The 20,397-nt window shown below is 37.2% G+C and overlaps 1 protein-coding gene across 4 annotated transcripts in view; it reads left to right on the top strand.

Annotated features, from left to right (window-relative positions):
• DLG5 (discs large MAGUK scaffold protein 5) overlaps positions 1-12,162 on the top strand; it is a 97,979-nt gene extending 85,817 nt beyond the window's left edge. For 3 of the 4 annotated variants that reach the window (XM_066191505.1, XM_066191504.1, XM_066191506.1), the window contains 11 exons: positions 635-768; positions 1,334-1,498; positions 1,873-2,056; positions 2,990-3,138; positions 3,434-3,604; positions 3,932-4,128; positions 4,810-4,953; positions 5,141-5,268; positions 6,032-6,141; positions 7,898-8,007; positions 10,299-12,162. In XM_066191505.1, coding sequence (XP_066047602.1) covers positions 635-768; positions 1,334-1,498; positions 1,873-2,056; positions 2,990-3,138; positions 3,434-3,604; positions 3,932-4,128; positions 4,810-4,953; positions 5,141-5,268; positions 6,032-6,141; positions 7,898-8,007; positions 10,299-10,402 — 1,596 coding nt within the window. In that variant the 3' untranslated portion in view covers positions 10,403-12,162. The remainder of the gene's footprint in view (positions 1-634; positions 769-1,333; positions 1,499-1,872; positions 2,057-2,989; positions 3,139-3,433; positions 3,605-3,931; positions 4,129-4,809; positions 4,954-5,140; positions 5,269-6,031; positions 6,142-7,897; positions 8,008-10,298) is intronic. The other variant, XM_066191507.1, reaches the window with a different exon arrangement.
• The last annotated feature ends 8,235 nt before the right edge of the window (positions 12,163-20,397 follow it).

The raw sequence follows: 20,397 nt of genomic DNA, 5'->3' as shown, positions 1-20,397 counted from the left end.
CTTAAAACAAAATAGTCCCAATCCCATACTCTGCCTGGTAACGGGAGTACATTTTCAAGCAGCTGGCTTTTACCAAGTTTCATGCTGTTGTTGGTGTGCCATATTCTTAGCTAAGATACCTGGTTAAAAAATGACTCATGTAGGCTCAATGACATTTCTGCCTACTATGTTAGATAAACACACGGAGTAGCACTTTGTAAAGTACAGAGCTGCTTTGTAAATGTAACATCATGTTAAAGCACCTTCTCTTGCACAGTGGGTTTCTGACACTAAAACAGACCTGGATAGATTTGAATTTATCTTCAAATTCTGAATTTACTCATATTGGTGATCTGAACCAACTTGTATTTAATCAGTGATATCAAATCATAGCACACCTCAGAATACATATGTCTTTTAAAAGCGAAAATATTGTTAAATTCCTTGTCAGGTTACAAAATACTTGAAAATTGTGTTGATTCCTTCCAAGGAGTAAACCCTAGTAATCACTGTATAGCCACATTTTCATTCTCCTATTTTCTCCAGTGGGAATAAGTGAGCATTTAGACATTACACTAATTAGGACGCTGAAAGAATGAGCTTGCTAGTTTCCATTTAAAAACTTGACATTCTGGTTTGTGCAATTTTTCCACAGTTTAATGGAATAAATTTGAGAAATGCTACAGAGCAACAGGCTCGACTAATCATTGGGCAGCAGTGCGACACCATCACTATTCTGGCTCAGTACAACCCACACATGTATCAGCTTGGCAATCACTCACGGTCAAGGTAAGGCTGGCTAGACTTGGAAAAAGACAGCTCTCCTGCCGCACAGCTATTTAGCTAGTAGTTAACTTATGTACACTTAATTTGTTTGCAAACACAAGCACATGTGTGTTCGCTTTGAAAAGTAATGTATGAATACCAGTTTGTCAAAAGGAGGATGCTTGATGCATCTAAATATATTTTCTCTTCTATTTAGTCATAATCCCTAAATATACTAAACTAAAATCCAAGATGACTTCTTCCTAGGATTATGACATTTTAATACTTCAAATATTTTTTACTCTTTTTTTCCAAAATCGGAATTTCCAATATTAATTAGAGAAGGCATATGAACTGGTGAAATTACCCATCATCCTCTTTTGATTCTTGATCACACTTCAAAACAGCTTTGTCTTTCTCATAAACTTATGGTGAACATATGTTTTTTGGCATACCCATTTGAGTTATAGGGTTTGGGTTTTATCTCCCTTACTCTAAAATTGACTTACAGCCAAATTAAAAATCTTGAGTGGAGAATATTTGGCATTAACCCACCGGTCTTTTCTTCTGGTTTTTTTCCCTCTTACAGCTCTCGCTTAGAACCTGTGAGTAATCATTCCACCCCTCAGGGCAGCGGAGCTGCAACGCCTGACAATCATTCCGTAATCGACACTGTGAGTGAACAGGATGAAGGAACAATGACTCCCCCATCCAAACAAACCACTCCAACTACAAGTCCCCGGAATTCCTTAAGGTGGGGAGTGAAACTTTTGTCTTAAAGGAAAATAAATGGTCAGGGTGGATATGAAGGGTATTAAAAAAGGAAGTGTATTTCTGTGAATGCTGTGTCCGGTTCAAATAAGTCAGCAGACAAGTTAAGTGGACCCCAGGATATAAACGTACATGTTTTCAGACTGTTTCTGAAATGTGAGGTCTGCAAGGAGTGAAGAAAGTCTTCTGCAAGATTGGTTTAGTTGAAAAGGTGATGTTTGTCATTTAAGACTCTGTCTGTAGGTGACCTATTCTGAATAATATTTATATAAATGTATCTTCTTAAGATGGTAACTTGATCTTATGTATGGCAAGTTTTTCAATTCTAGTACGTGTGTTATTTCTTTCTGTCAAAAGGGGCCCTGTGGACACAAACAAAAGGACTCCTGAACCTAGAATTGTTGTTGTTAAAAAATCCCAAGTCGATCTTGGGATCCAGATATGTGGTGGAAACCTGTATGGAATATTTGTCTCAGATGTAGATGATGACAGCCCAGCAAAAGGACCTGATGGACTAGTCTTGGGTGACATGATACTTGAGGTAAGCACTTCAGAAATATCTGCAGTGTACTGACTAATGGCTGGGATGGCATAAAGAGGGAGGTGCCAAGTGCTGTGCTGTCCCACAGTGTGGAATGTTCTGTGAGTGTTGAGCTCCTGCCACAAAACCCAGGTAAGAGTGGTCAGAAAACAAACTTGTGTTTCGGCTGCAGCACATGAGGAGCTGGATGATGTGAACCTGGAGAACTAACACTGTTGATAGCACAAGATGCCCCAAAGTTTGAAGGACTCTAATATGTCTACCTGTAATTACTGACACCTGCTCCCTCCATCTAAATGGGAAGCTTTGAATCCAATTGCTTTATGTAGGAGAAAGGCAAGGATATCAAAGATACTGTAGAACAGAGAACAATATTGATCTTACCACTATGAAATTCTGAGAGAGAGAATTTGGGGAAAACCATACATTGTGTCTATGACTCTGCTTTCTTTATCTGGAATGAGAACATTTATCTTCTTGTCGAGACTGTTAAGATGATAAACACACATCTTTATGAGCTTTTTAGATACAAGTGAGCACTGAGACTCTAACATTGAACTTCTAGTATTCAGATTTTGCTTTGTAATCATGTTTGACTTCCTTCAGACCACTTGCTATCCCTAAAAATATTAATATTTTTCAGTGTGAATTTTATGATTCTCAGCTTACTCTTGGAAAACTTTTTCAAGAAGTGCTCTCTCTCACAGTACCTGTCTGCTGTTTGCACTTGAGTTTTTTGTTTTCCATTGCAATATCTCAGTCTCCTGCTAGACATCTTAAGGTGTAAACTGTACTAGAGTTAAGTGACAAGATATATATATATAGAACCTGCAAGTGAGAAAAGCTCATTTTGGATGTTTTACAAGCTCACCTAGTTCTATTGCTTGTTAAAATACAATTTCACATCTAAAGGTTTATTTCTGTGTTTTGCAGTATGGGTCCATTGACATGCGAAATAAAACAGCTGAGGAAGCTTATCTTGAAATGTTGAAGCCTGGAGAAAACATCAAAATAAAGACTCAATACAGAATAGAAGAGTTTAATAAGATAAAAGAGCTTCCTGGAGATGGATTCTTCATCAGGTATTTGGGCATGACTGGTAATGACAGCATAAGGCTGTTAATGTAATACACTGACCATCATATGAGAAAGAGAACATCAATTTTGCCATGTTTTTTAAAATTTGAAATTTACTAATTTATCCAGCTATTCTCTGACAGCAAGTACACAGTCTAGTATAGCAAGTCTTCACTTTTCACTCATGTGTTCCTGAGAAGTAGAGAATGCCCCTAATCTGCTAACTTTCTTCAGAAAAGGTGTGTTCTTCCCTTGAGCTGATGGAGAGCAGTTGCAGAGCCTGTTTGTCTTCCTTTCCAGAGCACTTTATGATCGTGTGGCAGAGATGGAACAGGATTTAAGCTTTAAGAAAGATGACATTTTATATGTGGATGACACTCTACCACAGGGAAATTTTGGTTGTTGGATGGCATGGCAGCTAGATGAGAATGCTCAGAAGCTGGAAAGAGGACAGATTCCCAGTAAATATATGTAAGTGATCCCAGTTATGGTATTCATCTTTAAAAAGTATTTGTCTTTAAAAGTCTGACTAGTGAGAAGTGGTTTGAAAGACCTGTTTCGTTCTGTTCTTTCTGGGAGGTAGTAATTCTTAGATATGTCATTTTAGGGATGGCATATTTTAATATACATTGAATTAAATATATTGCTCTATCAAGTTGGTTTTAATGCTGCTGTATTGTAAAGTAGAAGTGACAATGTCCTGAGGTGCATCAGGCACAGCATCACCAGCTGTGATACTGTCAAAAAATTTTGAAAATATAGCATTAAATACCAGTCATTTTGTCTGTTTTATTTTAGGATGGATCAGGAATTCTACAGGAGACACAGCATGTCCGAGGCTAAAGATGAAAACAGTTCATCTAAGACATTGTCAGCTGCAGCGAGGAGGTCATTCTTCAGAAGAAAGCACAAACATAAGCGAAGTGGTTCCAAAGATGGAAAAGATTTATTGGCTCTAGATACGATCAGTACAGACTCAATTCCTTTCTTGGATGGCAAGTACCTTTGTTATACTTGGGAGGGCTTTGCCTTCCGTTTCATTTTTAATCAGGTGCAGCACAGCACAACAAATAATGTTTCTAATTGCTCTGAATACAAAACGGTGATCATTACCTCTAATAACAATTTTTTTTTGTATTAAATTACAAACCAGTGTGTTTCAAAATAATATTTTCATAGTTTCTTCCTAGACCTATTAGCATTACTATTTCATTTGGAGAAGGAGATTCTTTTTGCTGCATGGTTTTGATCTTCCTTTCAACTATTTAATTTCTATTCAGGTTGCTTAGTCTAGACAGAAATCCTGTGCACCATTCAAAGTCCTCACTTTTATTTCTTCACTCCTTTAGAAAAATCATGTTGATTCCAATGCTTACTTCCTTGTCAGAGCTCAACAAATCAAGCCAGAGATATCAAATATTGTGTGTTGTTAACATTTCTAGGGATGATTGGAAAGGTGAGGAGTTCATTTTTTTTAATTGAACAATCGGTTCAGTTAGAAAAATGTCTGGTTTCAGATGTCAAGTGGAAAAATTACAGTAATGACTTTTATTTGTCAAGGGCCCTTTGCCCTTGCAGAGGAGGTCTTCTCATAATTCCTCTAAGAATGCTTCTGCTTATTTGAAGAATGCCAGGAAACGTATGCTTTTACAAATAAATATCTTCTCTGTGTGTAGATTCTGCAAGTTTGGCTTATCAGCGTGTCCAGAAAGTGGACTGTACCTCCCCTCGGCCTGTCCTTATTCTCGGACCTTTACTTGATGCTGTGAAAGACATGCTGGTCAAAGAATCCCCTGGAAAATTTTGCAGATGTCCTCTTGGTAAGTATGCAAAAATAGCTAATTTATTCATGCTTAGAATACATGATAGTAACATCTGTATAAACTCACGAAATGACAGCACAAAGATGGATAACACCCCAAGAATCTGAATTTGCAGACATTATCTTCTTAGCCTTGTTCTGTGCCTAAGGAATAGTAATGAAAGGGGATCTCTTGTATGCAACAGAGGTTATGAAAGCTTCCCAGCAAGCCATTGAGCGGGGTGTGAAGGACTGTCTGTTCATCGATTACAAACGGAGGAGTGGACATTTTGATGTGACAACTGTAGCTTCAATAAAAGAGATAACAGAAAAGGTGAGTCAGTTTTAATGCTGTAGTTCTTTGTACAATTTACATACTTATATTGGGGGGTGGGAATTATGTTAGCAGTGTCATCCTTTAAGACATTCAGAGAACTGTTCACTAGCCCGCTAAATAAAATAAAACTTACCTTACTTTTGCATGTGACTATTTAAAATGAGCTCACCTTTATAGAAACTAGAAATGTTCGTACTCTTCTAGAGTATTACTAAATAAAGTTAGAAATAATTTTCTTAAATTCCGTCCTCTACCCCCTCAAAAAAAGGATTTTATTTTTTTTACCTATTCCATTTAATGCAGTCACATAGAATATAAACATCATCATAATCCTGGAGACAGATGTTACCTAAAGTCTGTTCACTGCTTACAGTTTTCAATCAAACCACCTGGAAAGTCCTATTAATGCTTGTGTTTGCTTATGATTTCTGAAAGAGAAAATTAATAGGAATATTTAAACTTTGAAAAAAACGTATTGCATATATTTCAATCTGAGTTTTCATTTCATTAGTTCTTCAAGTAATTTTTTTTCTATCAATGCATGCTTTTGGTACTATGAATGCAATTTCTTGCAGTTTTTCATCTTTTGTCTTTTGTTATAAATCCTTTGGGTACAAATTGCTCAGTAGTCCCAAAATGCTACATGTATGGCAAAATTCTGTTGGGTTGCTATGATTTAAGTAGGGGAAGAAATGGGGGATTTGCATGTGTGCTTGTGCTCTTTAACTGAATGGGTTTTTGCATTTACATTTGATCTTAGGATTGTCATTGTCTGCTTGACATCGCTCCTCATGCCATCGAACGGCTCCACAGTGTTCATATCTACCCTATTGTAATTTTTATTCGCTACAAAAATGCTAAACAAATCAAGTAAGTCTGTGAGGGGTATAGTTCAGGGATGTTTATTCTAGCTTAAAATACGTCTGGTTTACCTTTATTGCTTATTTCATCCTAGTCATCTTAAATCTCTTCAAACAGCCACTGAGACTGGCTCAGTTGGTCAGAGCCTGGTGCTAAAGCACCAAGGTTGTGGGCCCTGTATGGGCCACTCACTGAAGAGTCAACTCAGTGATCCTTCTGGGTCCTTTCCAACTCAGAACATTCTGTGATTCTGTAAAATGGGGGAATGAATCCTCATAAAACCCACTGTGAGGTGTATGGTCTTAATTTCATTTGCATTGCATGACAATTAAGTGAATCTTTCAAAGAAATCCATGGAGACCAAACTTAATGTCCTCCAGGAGGATCTTTCCTGCTAACATTTGTGGTACATTGTAAGACTGATATGGGTGAGATCCATTGAGGATTAAGCACTGACCATGACAAAGAGCTGTTCTTCACCTTCTGGAAGGGGCCAAGGGTATGGATGCAGTTCCAATTGATTCAAAACCTCAGCTTTCCCACCTTCATTCTCCAGTAAACAAAGCAAGAGAAGTCCCCTTTTGCCACACAGTGCATATACTGTGGTCTTCTCAGGCTGTGTTCTTTCAGTAATTGTGAAATTCCTATTTGAATATAGCCAGGAACAGAACACAGGACGTGCAAATGCCAGTCTCTCCCCTGATGTTTGAGAAAGCCTTCACACATTTTGATAGATTGATTTGGCAAGTAGGGACATTATCTCCCAACATGAATATTGAGAAACACTTTTGCTACAAGATCTTATACTTGTGCTATCTTCATATTTAAAATTGAAGATTCTTATATTCTTGATCTGTAGATAAATTTGATTACTATCTATTTAATAAAGAAGATAAGTATCACTGCTTTAAAGTAGAAACAGGACATAGAGCAATCAGGTGTATTTCATTACCACTATAGGATTGTGCAGTTCAATGATAAATGGAACTGTCATGTCTTGACCCCCTTTGGAAAGGAAATGGTGACCATTACAGCTTTTTCCTTCCTTTGGAAAGTGACAAAGGTCAAACTAGTCAAGCAAGGATTTCTGGCAGTCATCAGTCCAAGTTGCAGTGGCACATTGTGTCTGCCTGTTGTGTGCACCAAAGGTTTGTCCAAACACCCTTTTTGATATAGCACAAGTTCTATTGGCATTCTTTGAAATGCTCCACAGCAATGATAGGTTAGTTTAGTAATTATGCTTTTAAATAATTATTTTAGCATTTGTATTTCTCTGTTTTTCTCATATTTTATTTTCAAGAGCTTGTATAATAAAAAAAGAGGCATCTCAAAAATATGTAATAGATACGGTAACATGGAAATACTGTATTTACTTGATGCTTGATACTTCACAAGCCCTTAGAAGAGCAGTACTTGAGCCCAACTTTGTGTGAGGAGTACTGGCATGCATATGAGATGATGATCCAATTCATATGAACTGGAGAAGATTGTATTCTTTCGTCATCAACTGCCTCCCAATCTCTGAAACTTTAAAGAAATACTGTCTTGGTCTGAGAGCAAATGAATTTATTAGCACTGAAATGATCCTGATGACTCTGCTGATACTGCTGAAACACAGTAGATGGCACTCTGGGCCTAGGAGTCTGCCTGCATGTGAATTAGCCTTTTGTACTCACCCAACGAGAGGCACTCTTTTCAAGTCCATTTAAAAAATACACTTATACAACGTGTTTCTTTTTTCTCTCTCTCTTTTTTTTTTTTTCAGAGAGCAAAAAGACCCAATCTTCCTGAGGGACAAAGTTACACAAAAGCATTCCAAAGAACAATTTGAGACAGCTCAAAAAATAGAACAGGAGTATAGCAAGTACTTTACAGGTTAGTATTTAATCAAACTTTCAGTAGGAGCACAGTGGTAATTTAATCCATTTGCATTTTAATTCAAAAGATCAATGTCACTACAATAAGCATCTTATTTTTTTTTCATTCTGCCTTCCCTTTTGACAAACTCATATTCTGTTATTTTATTTTACCAGGAGAGGAAATGTCAAGATAGAAATCTCCTTTGTTTTGAATGTTATAATCTTATGATGTAAACAGGTTCAGAAAAAGTTCTATTACTAGCCAGTAGTATAGAAAGTATGGTCAAGATTTGTTGTTGTGTGTCAGTGTTATACCATGTAAGGAGTAGAAGGATTTTTTAATTGTAAAAATCAACAGAAACCCCTTGTAGTTTAAACTAACAAATGATGATTTCCAAAGGTCCATTCCAACCTCAACCCTTCTGTAATTCTGTGTGATTTTGTGATTTGAAGGTTTCAATAATGGAAAAAAAATTGCCCAAGGTTTCTTGAGCGTGCATTGTAATTTGGAATAATTAAATTCAATTTTAGAAGCCTTTTTAAGTTCATAAAATTATGAAATCAGTCTTGGATTGTAGTATTATTACTAGAGAAAAAAAAGTGTTTGGAGACTGTCTCTGTTCATTTCAAAGTATATTTCCATGTGGTTCCACATACCTAGAATTTTATCCCCTCTCTTTTGAAGGTATGTGGATGTGCATGGCAACGAACTTTAAGTAGAATAACAAACACCCTAAACTAGCCAAAATCTAACTTTTCATCTCCTGGACAATGGGATTCTTACAGAAATATTTTGAGGCATAACTTCCAAGTGCAGAGAGAAAAAAGGGTGTGTTTAATTTAGAGCTCTCTCAGTGCATCCTGAGGGAAGCTGTGTGTTCTCAACAAAACGTTATGTAATAGCCATACAAATGTTTTTTGCATGGTACATAGTAAACCTACAGAGAACTTGACATGCACATGGCCAGATTGCCTTGCCACATGTTATCTTCTGTGTCTTGTTCAGTCATTTGTGGCATTTTAGTTTCACCCTGACAGTGCAAGGGGCACTCAGTCCAAGAGAGTCTTATTTGTATCTTCCCACATGCCCCGTGGGAAGGGCCTCCTTCTGTTGGTGCCAGTGTGCAGTGCACTCCAGCTGTCATCAACACTACCAGATGCTGGTAGTCAGAGAGGATTGGTGTTCAAATTGCACTGACATTGAAGCTTGTTGAAGTTATAATATTGTACATTAAATAAGCCTGTAGAGAGCATGTAGGTAGATATAAGCACGTTGTACCTGGTAGGTTAGTCATGGAGCTATAGGTCGCACTCTCTATTTAACTACTAAGGCCTCTTTAACTACTTCATGGAGTTCACTTTTTGACTAATGACTTTCAAGTAGGCTTTTTTTCTTCTACCAAAGTCACCTGACATCATTAACTGTAGTATATATTGCAGAGCCAAATATTACATATTTACGTGACATCATATTTTCTCTTTTCAAAAAGAGAAATTATGCCTTAAGCTCTGTAAGACTTTCTATACTTTTTCAGCATTAGTGGTAGCTGTTGCCAGAGGCTTTGCTGGCTGACATATTTCTCAAGTCATGAAGTTCCTCAGGTTTTTAAGTATTGAAGACAATATGTTCTCTCATGTGTCAGTGGTGGCATTTTATTTTTTATGTTTAGCAAGGGTAGAATAAAAGGTGTTCATTTATCTTGTGAATTGATTTTCAGGGAGTTGCTTGCTGTTGGCCTTTTGTTCCTTGAATGTAGTTGACGATAAGAATTGGAGTAGCAACCGCTGGTGTTTTATTTAGCTCAGCGATCTGTGAGCTGTTCATAATTTACTTCTAATATTTGTAAATAGTGTCTAGTTGCTACAGCTATAGTCTCTATGTATATTACCCCATAAATATAAAACTCTTAACACCACATGTTGAACAGAGAAGGTTTATTATAGCAGGTTCTGACCATCTTTAGACTTAAACTTTGCCACCTGATGCCTCTGAAAATAGTACATGGAGGCCACTTACAAAACAGTTGTCTTAGTTGATTATAGCCATCAGTTCCTTGACTTCTCTGGATTGTTTTAGGAGCTAGCAGAAGAAACTGTATTGAATGCCTGACCTCTTTGTGCTGTTTGTTGTTTTGTTTTTTTTTTTTTTTTTTTTAAATAGAGACATGCATCTGTCAGATACTGAGTTGAGTTGCTTAATTCTTATCTGTTGATAAACACTTTTGCAGATAAATGGAGAAGACTGCTCTTGGTAAATACTCGTAACTGTTCCAGTCTCATTTGTATGTGGGGTTTCTTCTTCTCCAGGCATTGTCCAGGGAGGAGCCCTTTCAAGCATTTGCACTCAGATTATGGCAACTGTCGACCAAGAACAAAACAAGGTCCTGTGGATCCCAGCTGGCCCACTGTAGATTTATTTTGCTGTGAAACTACTTTCCAGGTGTAAATAACCAACTAACTTTCTATCCAACGGACTCAGTTCACTTCTGTCTTTATAAAGATATCCATAAGTGATTCCTGTTTCATGAAGGGGAACGATAACACTGAACACAGAGGACCTGACGAGGCATGTGGGAAGGGGTAGATCACTTCACCGAGCTTGTCTCTCACGTCGTACGTGTACACATGACAGGTTGTCACGAGGGTTGTGACCTGTGTGTACTGTCCATGAGTAATGAATTTAACAATGCTGCAAAACCCTGTAGAATGACACGTTTACAAAAACCTTTTCAAAGTATTTGGTTCTTGCTGTTTACTTGAATGTCTTTTTGTTTTGTTTTGTTCTTTTTTTTAACTCTGTGTCCTTTCACTTAATGAGGTAACTCTCCAAAATGGAGTGAAATTTCTGAGTATGAGCAGACAGTTTATGCGCAATGTGACTCTTAGTTACAATTTTGACCATTTCTAAGCACATTGTTGACTTGACAACCGGGTAATAACGTGGGATTGAATCGGTACGTCTTGGGAGTAAGCTCAAAAGGAAGTACACTCCTACACAGGGCAGACCACTGTTTGTATCCTGTCAATGCTTGTCTGTCAAAGATATTGTTTCTTGTTTTATGCATGAAGCTAATATTTAAACGTCATAATGTATCCAAGCAATCCAAGCTTATATTTGTTGGCAAATAATAATTTTTGGTTGTTGGGCCTGGATTAAGTACTGGTGGGGTAGAGTCATAAACTAGGCCTAGCATGCTGTGTTCTGTCACTTTTAGATACTGTAAATATGGAAAGCTTATGTTGGTGCAATTTTGCAGGGTAATTCTTAAGCTTTGTACTTCAGTGTGTAGCATTCACATAGACTGTTTTTATTTAAGAGCAGACACAGTTTTAGGGCTTTGATTAAAAGCCTTTAGAAAGGTACTAAATTGTTAGTGTTTTCACTGTCAAAAAATAAGTGATTGTTTAGTTTTGGTTGCAATACTTATTTACCTGTTGTACCAAACTCTATTATATCGGTTCCCTTTTGGTTTTTTTGCACTTCTGACTCTGTGTTCCTAACACAGGTTTTATACCTGTTTCTTCTGTCTCTTGTGCCATGTTTCCTGGGTACTGTATTTTAATTGTTTTTAAAATATTATTTGAGTAGGCCTGCTTCTCAGTCACTGTTTCTAACATTTCATTATGTAGGGTTTCTAGTTTTACACTACAGGCTGTAATTATGCTTCTGTTTGCAGCTTTTATAATTAAAAAAAAGGGATTCTTCTTGCACAGTTCTTCAAGAAAGATCTGGTCCTAAATTTAAAATCTGTTTTACAGTTGCTATTTTATAGTTCAAAATACTTTTTATAGTATTTATATAGTTATACACTATGTAGAGTATTCTGAACTATAAAAACATCTAATATATATATATAGTATTTTATATAGTATTATACCATACTATTACAATACTGTATATATAAATTAATAATTATGAAATGGTATGGATGAATTAGTAGTCCAAGTACTTCTCATGGTGAGGGACAGAAGTTGTTGTTTATCTCAGTTTTTTGTTTGTTTTGTTTGTTTTTTAAAGTCAAGAGACCAGAGTAGACTCCAGTGGTACAACTGAAACAGACAGGTACTGTTCTGACATGGATTTTTCTGTACTAAATGAACATGTCACTTTGTATCAAAAAAAAAGTTAAAGAAACTGATTACTAAATAAAGGTCAATTTCTGTAACTTCACTTGTGCGTAACAGATGCATAGAGCTCATGCTCTTCTTGACTCTGTTTAGTTGAATCCTCATGTAAGGTTTGAATTTCTGACTAAAATTGGCATATTCACGTGATAGTTTCAAATACCCACCTCGAGAAGAACAAGTTTGTTTTGTGCTCTCACCTATCTTTGGATGCATAAATACCAGAGATGTTCACAAAGCGTAGGACATGAGAAGTTAGATGTTGGTTTGTGTTAACATTTTTAATGTTCTGGCCCGTTGGTGTTAAGGGTTTCAAATGGAAATGCAGTTGATTGGATGGAGACTTTAACTGAAGGATGGGTCTATCACTGATGTTTTCAAGGGAGTGTCACTGGGGAAAATGAGAATATTGGTTCAAAAGCACATTGTAGGATGCTCTCAGTTTTTACACTTCAAAGAGTCCAGCCTCTTTTGTTCACTGAGTTACCCGAAAGCCTGGGGAAGATGATTATTATGTACAAGCTTTTCTGCTTTATTAGTTTCTTTATTCTTAGATGCCAAATAGTCAGCTTCGGCATGAGCCCAGCTGGTGAATGGACTAATCTTGTAATCTGCATAACTAGTAATAGCCTTTAGTCATCAGACAGGACTTGCACCTTACTTGCTCTTGAAAAAAACAAGCATTATTGTCTAATAGGGGGTGAAGAAAATGAGAATAGTCAGGTTCTGGCAGGTCAGTAACAGCCATACCTTGCATATCTTCTGATCACAACAAAGTAGAACTGGAGTCATGATTGAACACTAGGAAGACATGCCTTTTGCTCAGATCAGGAGTTTCCTTATATACCATTTTCTTTAATAATATTACATTAATATATTTATTTAATCTTATTACTTCACTCACTTGAAAAACAGTGAGGTGTATTCAAGCTTTTTCAGATTTCCTTAGATCTCATTCAATTAAGCAATTTTAATTAATTTTCCTCTACAAAATGCACCTGTTGAAGATGAAGAGGTTTTATCCTCCTTGTGAAGTGTGAATTTCTAGGTGATTTTTTAAACACAGATGTACACACAGGTTTTTAAAATATCAGTCTTTGTTCTAAAAATGTAGGAGGGAAAATGGAAGAGATATAAATAACAGTTTCAAGAATCAAATCATAAAAATCTCTGTACTATATTCATATTATGGTGAATTATCTGTCATTGATATGTTTTATTAACAGTACATTATATGCTGAATGTGTGTGTTCACTGAGACATCTTCTGTGTCTACCATGTTGAAGAAAATAACACCAAGGGCTGAGGAAGCTTTCAAAGATACAGTATCTTCATTTATGACCCTTTTCCTTCACTGGCTCATGCTATAAAGAGGGTCCAAGAGCTACACTACTGCTGCTGCTGATTAAGAAAAACAAACAACCCAAGTCTGAAACAGCCACAACTCCCCCACCCCCACCAAACCCAATGCACAAAACAAAACAGCTCCCTTCCCGATGCACAAAACAAAGCAGCTGCCTTCCCACCAAATCCCACTTCCAAAGTGTCCAATTCGGCTTTTTTATTACTTCACATCCTTCCTGTCTTCCTGAAGATACATTAGAATTTCATTTTAAAAAAAATAGCAGTTTACTCTTAACTTAATTCACAAACATACTTCATATCTCTCCAGATTTAGAAACAGTCTGTCAAAATGTTAAATGCTTTCAACAGCTTGAAAAAAAACCTGTTTCTTGATAAAATCACAGTTATATTTGCAATGGCTTTTTTTCTTTTAAAGTTTTTTTTTCAGTGCAAATGTTAATGACATTCCTTATGTAATATTCCCTATGCCCTTCCTCTGAAGGCAGGGAATGATCAACTTTCTGAAGATGGTGACATTGATCTTCAGAGTAAGTGACTCTTTTTTTTACAACTTTTGCACCTCATTTTGCTGCAGATTAATCTTAACTTGTTAGCAACCTTATTTTTTTCTTTATCTTATAAAGATATTGTATCTTATCTTTGTTCCTTCATTTGATAAATCTGCTTGGTCCACAAATGCTTACCATTTGAGTTCAGCAGTTAGCTCAGTCATCAGATGTTTTAACCAAGTTGAGATGATATTTGTAGCCCACTGTGATAAACTTAAGGTATTAGGTTGCAAGTTTGTCTTTTTGGCTGGTGTATGAACTAAACTAAAAGACTGAAAGTGCTGCTTTTTTTTTTTTTTCTTTTTTAAATCTAAATACGTGCAAGGACTTTAAATGTGATTGTAAGTTTTATAGTTTTGTGATGAAAATAACTGTTATAACATTTTGAGAGGATAATTCCATCGAAGTCAGCCCAAAGAACCCAAGGTAAGACAGAGAAAATTGTCCTCTGCTGTGAAAATAGGATTTGAGAGTGCCAGCAATTGCTCGTATCATTATAGTAACAAGTAGGTTTGTGATGCAAAGATGAGTAAGTGCAATTGCTGAAGAAACCAAACACATGGAGCTGAATTCCAGGAAGGTGATAAAAACTGCATGTCCTCAGTAACCACCAACATTGGTCCCATGGTGGCAAATGTGCATATCCTTTATCTGGGGTTGGCTGAATTGTATGGCCTTGAAGAGCTTCTGGTTAAAAATATATTTTTAGCATTCAGATGAATTCTCATGCTTTTATACCCTGACTTGTGCTGTATTAAAAAATGTGTTGTTAATAGCTGCAATTATAGTGTGATCTGTTGAAACCTACTCTGACAGATTTGCAGCTCAATTATTTAGAACTCATTTGTCAGGGTGGTACCACATATTTCATGCCAGAGTGACTATTTTACAGCTGCAAAATAATTCAAGCGAAGTTGTAAAAATCAATTGGATATCCTCCCCCTCCTCTTGGTCTTAATATGGCAGAGTTTTCTCAGAGCTGCAAGACTTGAACTGCCAGGGGTTCATTTGAATCTCTGTCTGATGTTGGAACTGTTCTACTGTCCTGCACAGGACGTGATCAGAGTTGTTTCCTGACAATGTGGGTGGGGTCAGGAAGGGTTGAGTCTTTGCCTGGGTTAACTCTAGTGAGATTCTTCCAGTCCTGGCTCCACAGGGCAGGTTTGCGCCTTCCAGAGCCAAAATGCGATTTCTGATCAGCAATTGCTGCTGTTTTTTTCCTTTCTGTAGTCCCTTTTCTGCTATGTAACCATAGACAGATATGGAGTTTTGTCAAGTGCTCCATGAAATTTTTCTCTGATTAGGAGTGAGGTGGTAGTTTGTGTGAGCTATATTATAGATTCATTGCGAGCTTTCCCCTTCTTTTACTGTTACATGTGGCTTTAGTTTCCCTTTGCTTTATAGTCTTGCTACCACTAGTAGCAAGGTGTGTCCCTCATCTAGTGCAGCCTTTCCTGTTTGCCCCATTCCTTACTTTATGCTTCACTTACACATCTAAACTCTCAGAGATATTTTTTCCATTGCTGATGAAACCCAATCTCTCCTTTCCTTGCCCTGTTATCTAATGCTAAAGTATTTAGGGACATTATGTAAAGTCTGTTTGTTTCACAAAGCATGCTATGTGGTTATGTATAAATCACTGGTTTGATTTTAAACATTTAAACACTTGTTATCCTCACTGTTGATGATCTCGTGAGCAGCAGTGGCAGATCCATTCCAGCATTCAGCAGCCAGCAGATTCAGGTAATGTTTTAGCAAGGTCTGCACGTCTGCAGTTTCTGAAAGTGATGCCTTGCTATGTTTCCAGCAGTGTCAGCAGTACATTTGTAGCAGGACATACTTGGTAAGCAACAGAAGACAACTTTAGAACGTCCACAAACCTGTCTTAAGATTTTGTGACCTCTACTGGCTTATAGAGGCTTCAGTCTTAGGATTGATTTGGATTTCCGTCTGCACTGTTCAGATTCTGGGATAACCCAGCACCGGTGAGGTATGCAGAGGTAGAGCTGAATTAGTTTGCTGGAAATTACTGAGATCCACAAATGGTGCCTGACCTTCACTAGAAATCAACCATTATTATTCTAATTTTAACCTGTTTTGCTATCACTTGGAACATAACTGGAGCTACAAAAGGACAGTTTATAAAGAATTCTGAAATGCTGGAATTTGCCAGAAGTAGCCATTTTTATCTTGTTTCTTTTCCACCCTACTCTTGCCCGAAAGCCCAGTTTTTATTTTACACCCTCTGAAACGTCAGCCATTTCAAGATGCAAGTAGTCTATAATACACAATATGGTGGAAAGAGCAAGAACTGCAACAAACTGCAATTGAACGTTGGAAGTCATGGGCCCTTAAAATCCTTTTTCAGTTCACTTAGTTGTAGAAGGAGCCACTCAGAAGCAGAAATCCTGTCTTGAAACAATAAGACAGACTTTAGAAAGTTATTTTCTTTTTTGTTCTCAGTGCTCTGATAATGAGACTTTCAATATCTGACTCCCTTATTTTTAAAAATCTGGTGTCCAGACCAAAAGCATCTGTGGCACCTTAATACTTGTTCCTGTGAAAATACTACTTTAACTTCTCTGCCTCAGGGTATGTGCTTCATTATCTAGACTACTTTCAGCTTTTGTTTTATTAGATGTTAGCCTCATCCATTTCAATGATTTTGAATTTATGACTTTTTGTTACCCCCTGTTGTTTACGGAATGTGGTTTTTTGTTTAAACAAAGGGTTTTTTCCACCATAACCCATTATCCAGATGGATGGTGTGAATTCATGATTCTACAGTCACTCTAAACTGAAGTGTTCTGTTTCTCAGTGGACAAAAAAGTTAGGCCGGCTAACCCAACCAATCTGGGACTGCCCTTTTAATGTATGTACATCCCTGTGTTTTGTGAGTGGAACATTTTTCTCTCTTTTTTGTTTTGTATCTTTTAAAAATCTAATTCTGCAGATATCACACAGACCAAGAATGTGTCTTGAAAATCACTGGTGGTACAGATAAGTAATGGACCAATAAATGATTTGTTAGTCAATGTGAAACAGAAAATGGCAAAATAGTTTAGAGTGAAGCTGATGGGTCACATAAAATCCACAAACCCCTGATGCTCTGTTTTTCAATTATTTAGCCTTGTGTTTAATTTCTAATATACCTACCTTAAAAAGGTGTTATTAGTCTGAAAGTTACATTTGGAAAATAAAAGCTTTGGAATGGGATACTTCATTTCATAAGCACTGGAATGAGACATTCCTCAAAAGGAAAGCTGTTATTCTATTTCATCTTGGTATTTACTGTTTTCATGAAAAATGATAATTTCTGAAAAAGAAAGTACCCTTTAAAAGATGTCTCAAGCCAGCTACTGAAAACAGGAGTTACACCACACAATTGCTCATCATTCAAAGTTGTGCTTGGGGATTTTTTCTGTGTGTAGTATGGAATGTAAAATGATTAGAGAAAAAAAATATTTCTGGTATGTGAGAGAGAATGTTTCTTTACACAGTGTGCTAATAAAGTGGTGCAGAAACTACAACAGATACAAAAAAGCACTAAAAAGTATTTCTTCAGCAACATGTAGAATATGACTTGCGTTCATCAAATTATTCTTTTAAAATCTGAGAACTTGTCCCTGGATGCAAACTCACACATCAAACACCTCTGACACTCTATTTATTTTTAGAGTTACAACATCTCATTTACAGTCAATTTATGCTGTATATAGCACTGATTGTTTTTCTTGCAAGATTAAGAGCAGGGTTTTAAGCTGTCTTCCTCAAGGTCACAAGCCTGGCAGTAAATTCTTCTTGTTTCTCTGGCTTTTTTTTTGGTTGTGGTTTTGTTTTGTTTTGGGGTTTTTTTGTTTGGGTTTTTTGGTTTTTTTTTGTAAATCGTGAAGTACTTCAATAACAAACAAACAAAAAAAGCCCCCTTTAAACCAAAACAAAAAAATAGCAGACAAACATGCATAGGTTTATGAAAATCAAATTATATGTATTCTAAGACAGTTTCTTCCATAAGACAGAAAGTATCAGCAAAATCAATGGTGAGAACTTGCAGCCCTAGTGTGGCTCTAAATCAGCAGCTGCCATGCGAGGCATAGAAAAATAAAGTAACTGAATCTTAATGTGTATGGCGGTCTATAATGCAAAATTAGTGGGATTTCAAATATTGGTGGTTCTGAAGAGGTTGAAAAGTATTGCATATTCCTTATCTGTAGATCCAACATTTCTAGTATGTTAAATTCAGACACCTCTTATGGGCTATTTTATAACAATCACTCCAAATTGATGAAGGCATACTAAGCCTTGTATGGCCACGGACCTTTCGTTGAGACCAGACAATAATAATCTAGTCTCTCAAGTATGCAAAAAGCATGAGAGAGCATCAGGCTCACTGGCTTAGTGTCAAGTCCTTCTTATAAAAGGTATGACTTAAAATGGAAACCCTTTGTGACAGTTTATGCAGACTAACTTAATGTGTATAGCCTGTGCAGACAGTTATTTTCCACCTATTCGTGAATACACAAGCCTGAATATTTTGGCTTTAAACATAGAGGGGTGCAGAGAGTTCTTTTGTTTAGTCAAATAAATACTTTCCAATATTTAACCAGTTTTAATTTATGGGGAACAGATGGTTTTTCTTCATTAGTAATTGTTTTTCCAGAAGATAAGCCTGTATTAAAATTTGTGAAGATTCATGTGCTCTTTTATTCTAAGTAAAGCTCTTTGTTAAAACCACTCAACTTTTTTAAAAATGAAAGAACCAAGAGATTTTTTTCAAGCCTCCAAAGCCTGTTAGTTTATTATATTCTTTTTTTCTTAGAGGCAAAGGCTGTCAAACATGTACTTTTCCTTTGAAGGAAAATCCCTAAGTATTCCTAGGATGCAGGCACAACAGAAGTTCACTAAAACTGCCTCAGCTTTTAACTCGGGTAAGATGCAATGGCATCCAGTCAAGATGTCAGATGCAAGTCCTGAAAACTGTTTTGACTCCACCTGTGACTAAAAGTTGGTGTTCGCAATTTCATGGAAATGAAAATGTTTTGGTTTTGTTTTGGCACTAGTGAATGGTTGGATTTTTATGTCTGCATCCTTGTCCCACTAAAACACACCTTACTCCCTGCTATAGGAGTGAGAACAGGAGCTGAAGCCCATCACATTTCTAATGCCCCTGCCAGAAGCATATTGTCAAGTTCTACTTAAAGCATATTCAGTGTTTTGAGTAATGGGAGCAATAGCAGGCAATTTTAACCCTCATAACTGATATGCTGGTTTGACAAGGTTTTCACAGCAGAAGTCACTGTTGTATAAGCCTTCACAGATGCAGTGCTTTTCTCATTATGGAAACACGTACAGCTTGAGTAGCATTTTCCTTTTATGACATATTCAGAGCTCTCTGCAGTCCTTTATAGTATATCCATACAAATTTGTGGAGGAAGCCCTCTAAGGCACAAGTTTACGAAATACCAGTGTCTAGTTATTTGGACTTCGAGCTTTAAATTTTAAAGGTCTAGAAATCAGCAGTGCCAAGATGCACACTTATAGGTACCAGCTTCCCAAGTTAGACTTACAGAAAATTTCCTTGTACTTGATAGAACTCCAGAGTTGCAACTCCTTTTGTTTAGCCACCAGAGTAAGTAATACAGTCATTAAGTTGTCAACAAGCTCCTCTGCCATGTGTTGCTGTCTTGTACACAGCGTATGCAAATCGTCGCGGTGCCTCACGAGAAGCTGCTACATGTCTTTCCTTTTGCGAGCCATGCCCTGGGCTGTGACCTTTTACTTGTGAGTTTCTTTATTCAAGTTACAGACACCTCGGTGTGCAGGTCTGGAGCTGTGTGCGCCTGTTGCTAACCTCTACCATCAAAGGGCACAGGGAACATCTCGCTCTGCAGTGAGGAGGAGTGTGGCTGCGCTCCAGCTCTGCCTGCTGGGCTTGCTCTGTACACTTTGGCTTGCTGTTTCTGAAGGGACTGAGACACTGGCTGTGTTTCTTGCTTCTCTCTTCACCCTGCTGGAGGCCCCAGAGCCCCTGTTTGCTGCACTTTACTTTTTCATTTGCTTTGACACCTTGGATGTGCTGTAAAATTACCTGGGCTTTACAGGTGTCTTACCTGTCTGTATTTGTACCAGATCTGGTTGGAGAGAGGGAATGAGGCAGGGAGGTCAGTGAGTGGTTAGCTGTTCCTTCAAACAGGAAAACAGTTAAAACAAGCTCTTCAACAGTGAAATTCTCTGTGAGAGGCAGAGTGCCACGTTCCCAGATGTGATTGCAGGGGCAGGGGTGGGGTTTTTTTTGAGTGCCTCTGGTTCTTGAAGGAGCTTGTGTTTTATCCCAGATGATTAGAGAATCCTTTTTATGCAGCCTAATG

Source organism: Chamaea fasciata, unplaced genomic scaffold (assembly GCF_029207755.1).
Source record: "Chamaea fasciata isolate MVZ Bird 193981 ecotype frontalis unplaced genomic scaffold, bChaFas1.0.hap1 SCAF_9, whole genome shotgun sequence".
NCBI classification, from domain to species: Eukaryota; Metazoa; Chordata; class Aves; order Passeriformes; family Sylviidae; genus Chamaea; species Chamaea fasciata.
The sequence above is the reverse complement of the archived record's forward strand: the minus strand, read 5'-3'. Positions and strand labels throughout refer to the sequence as shown.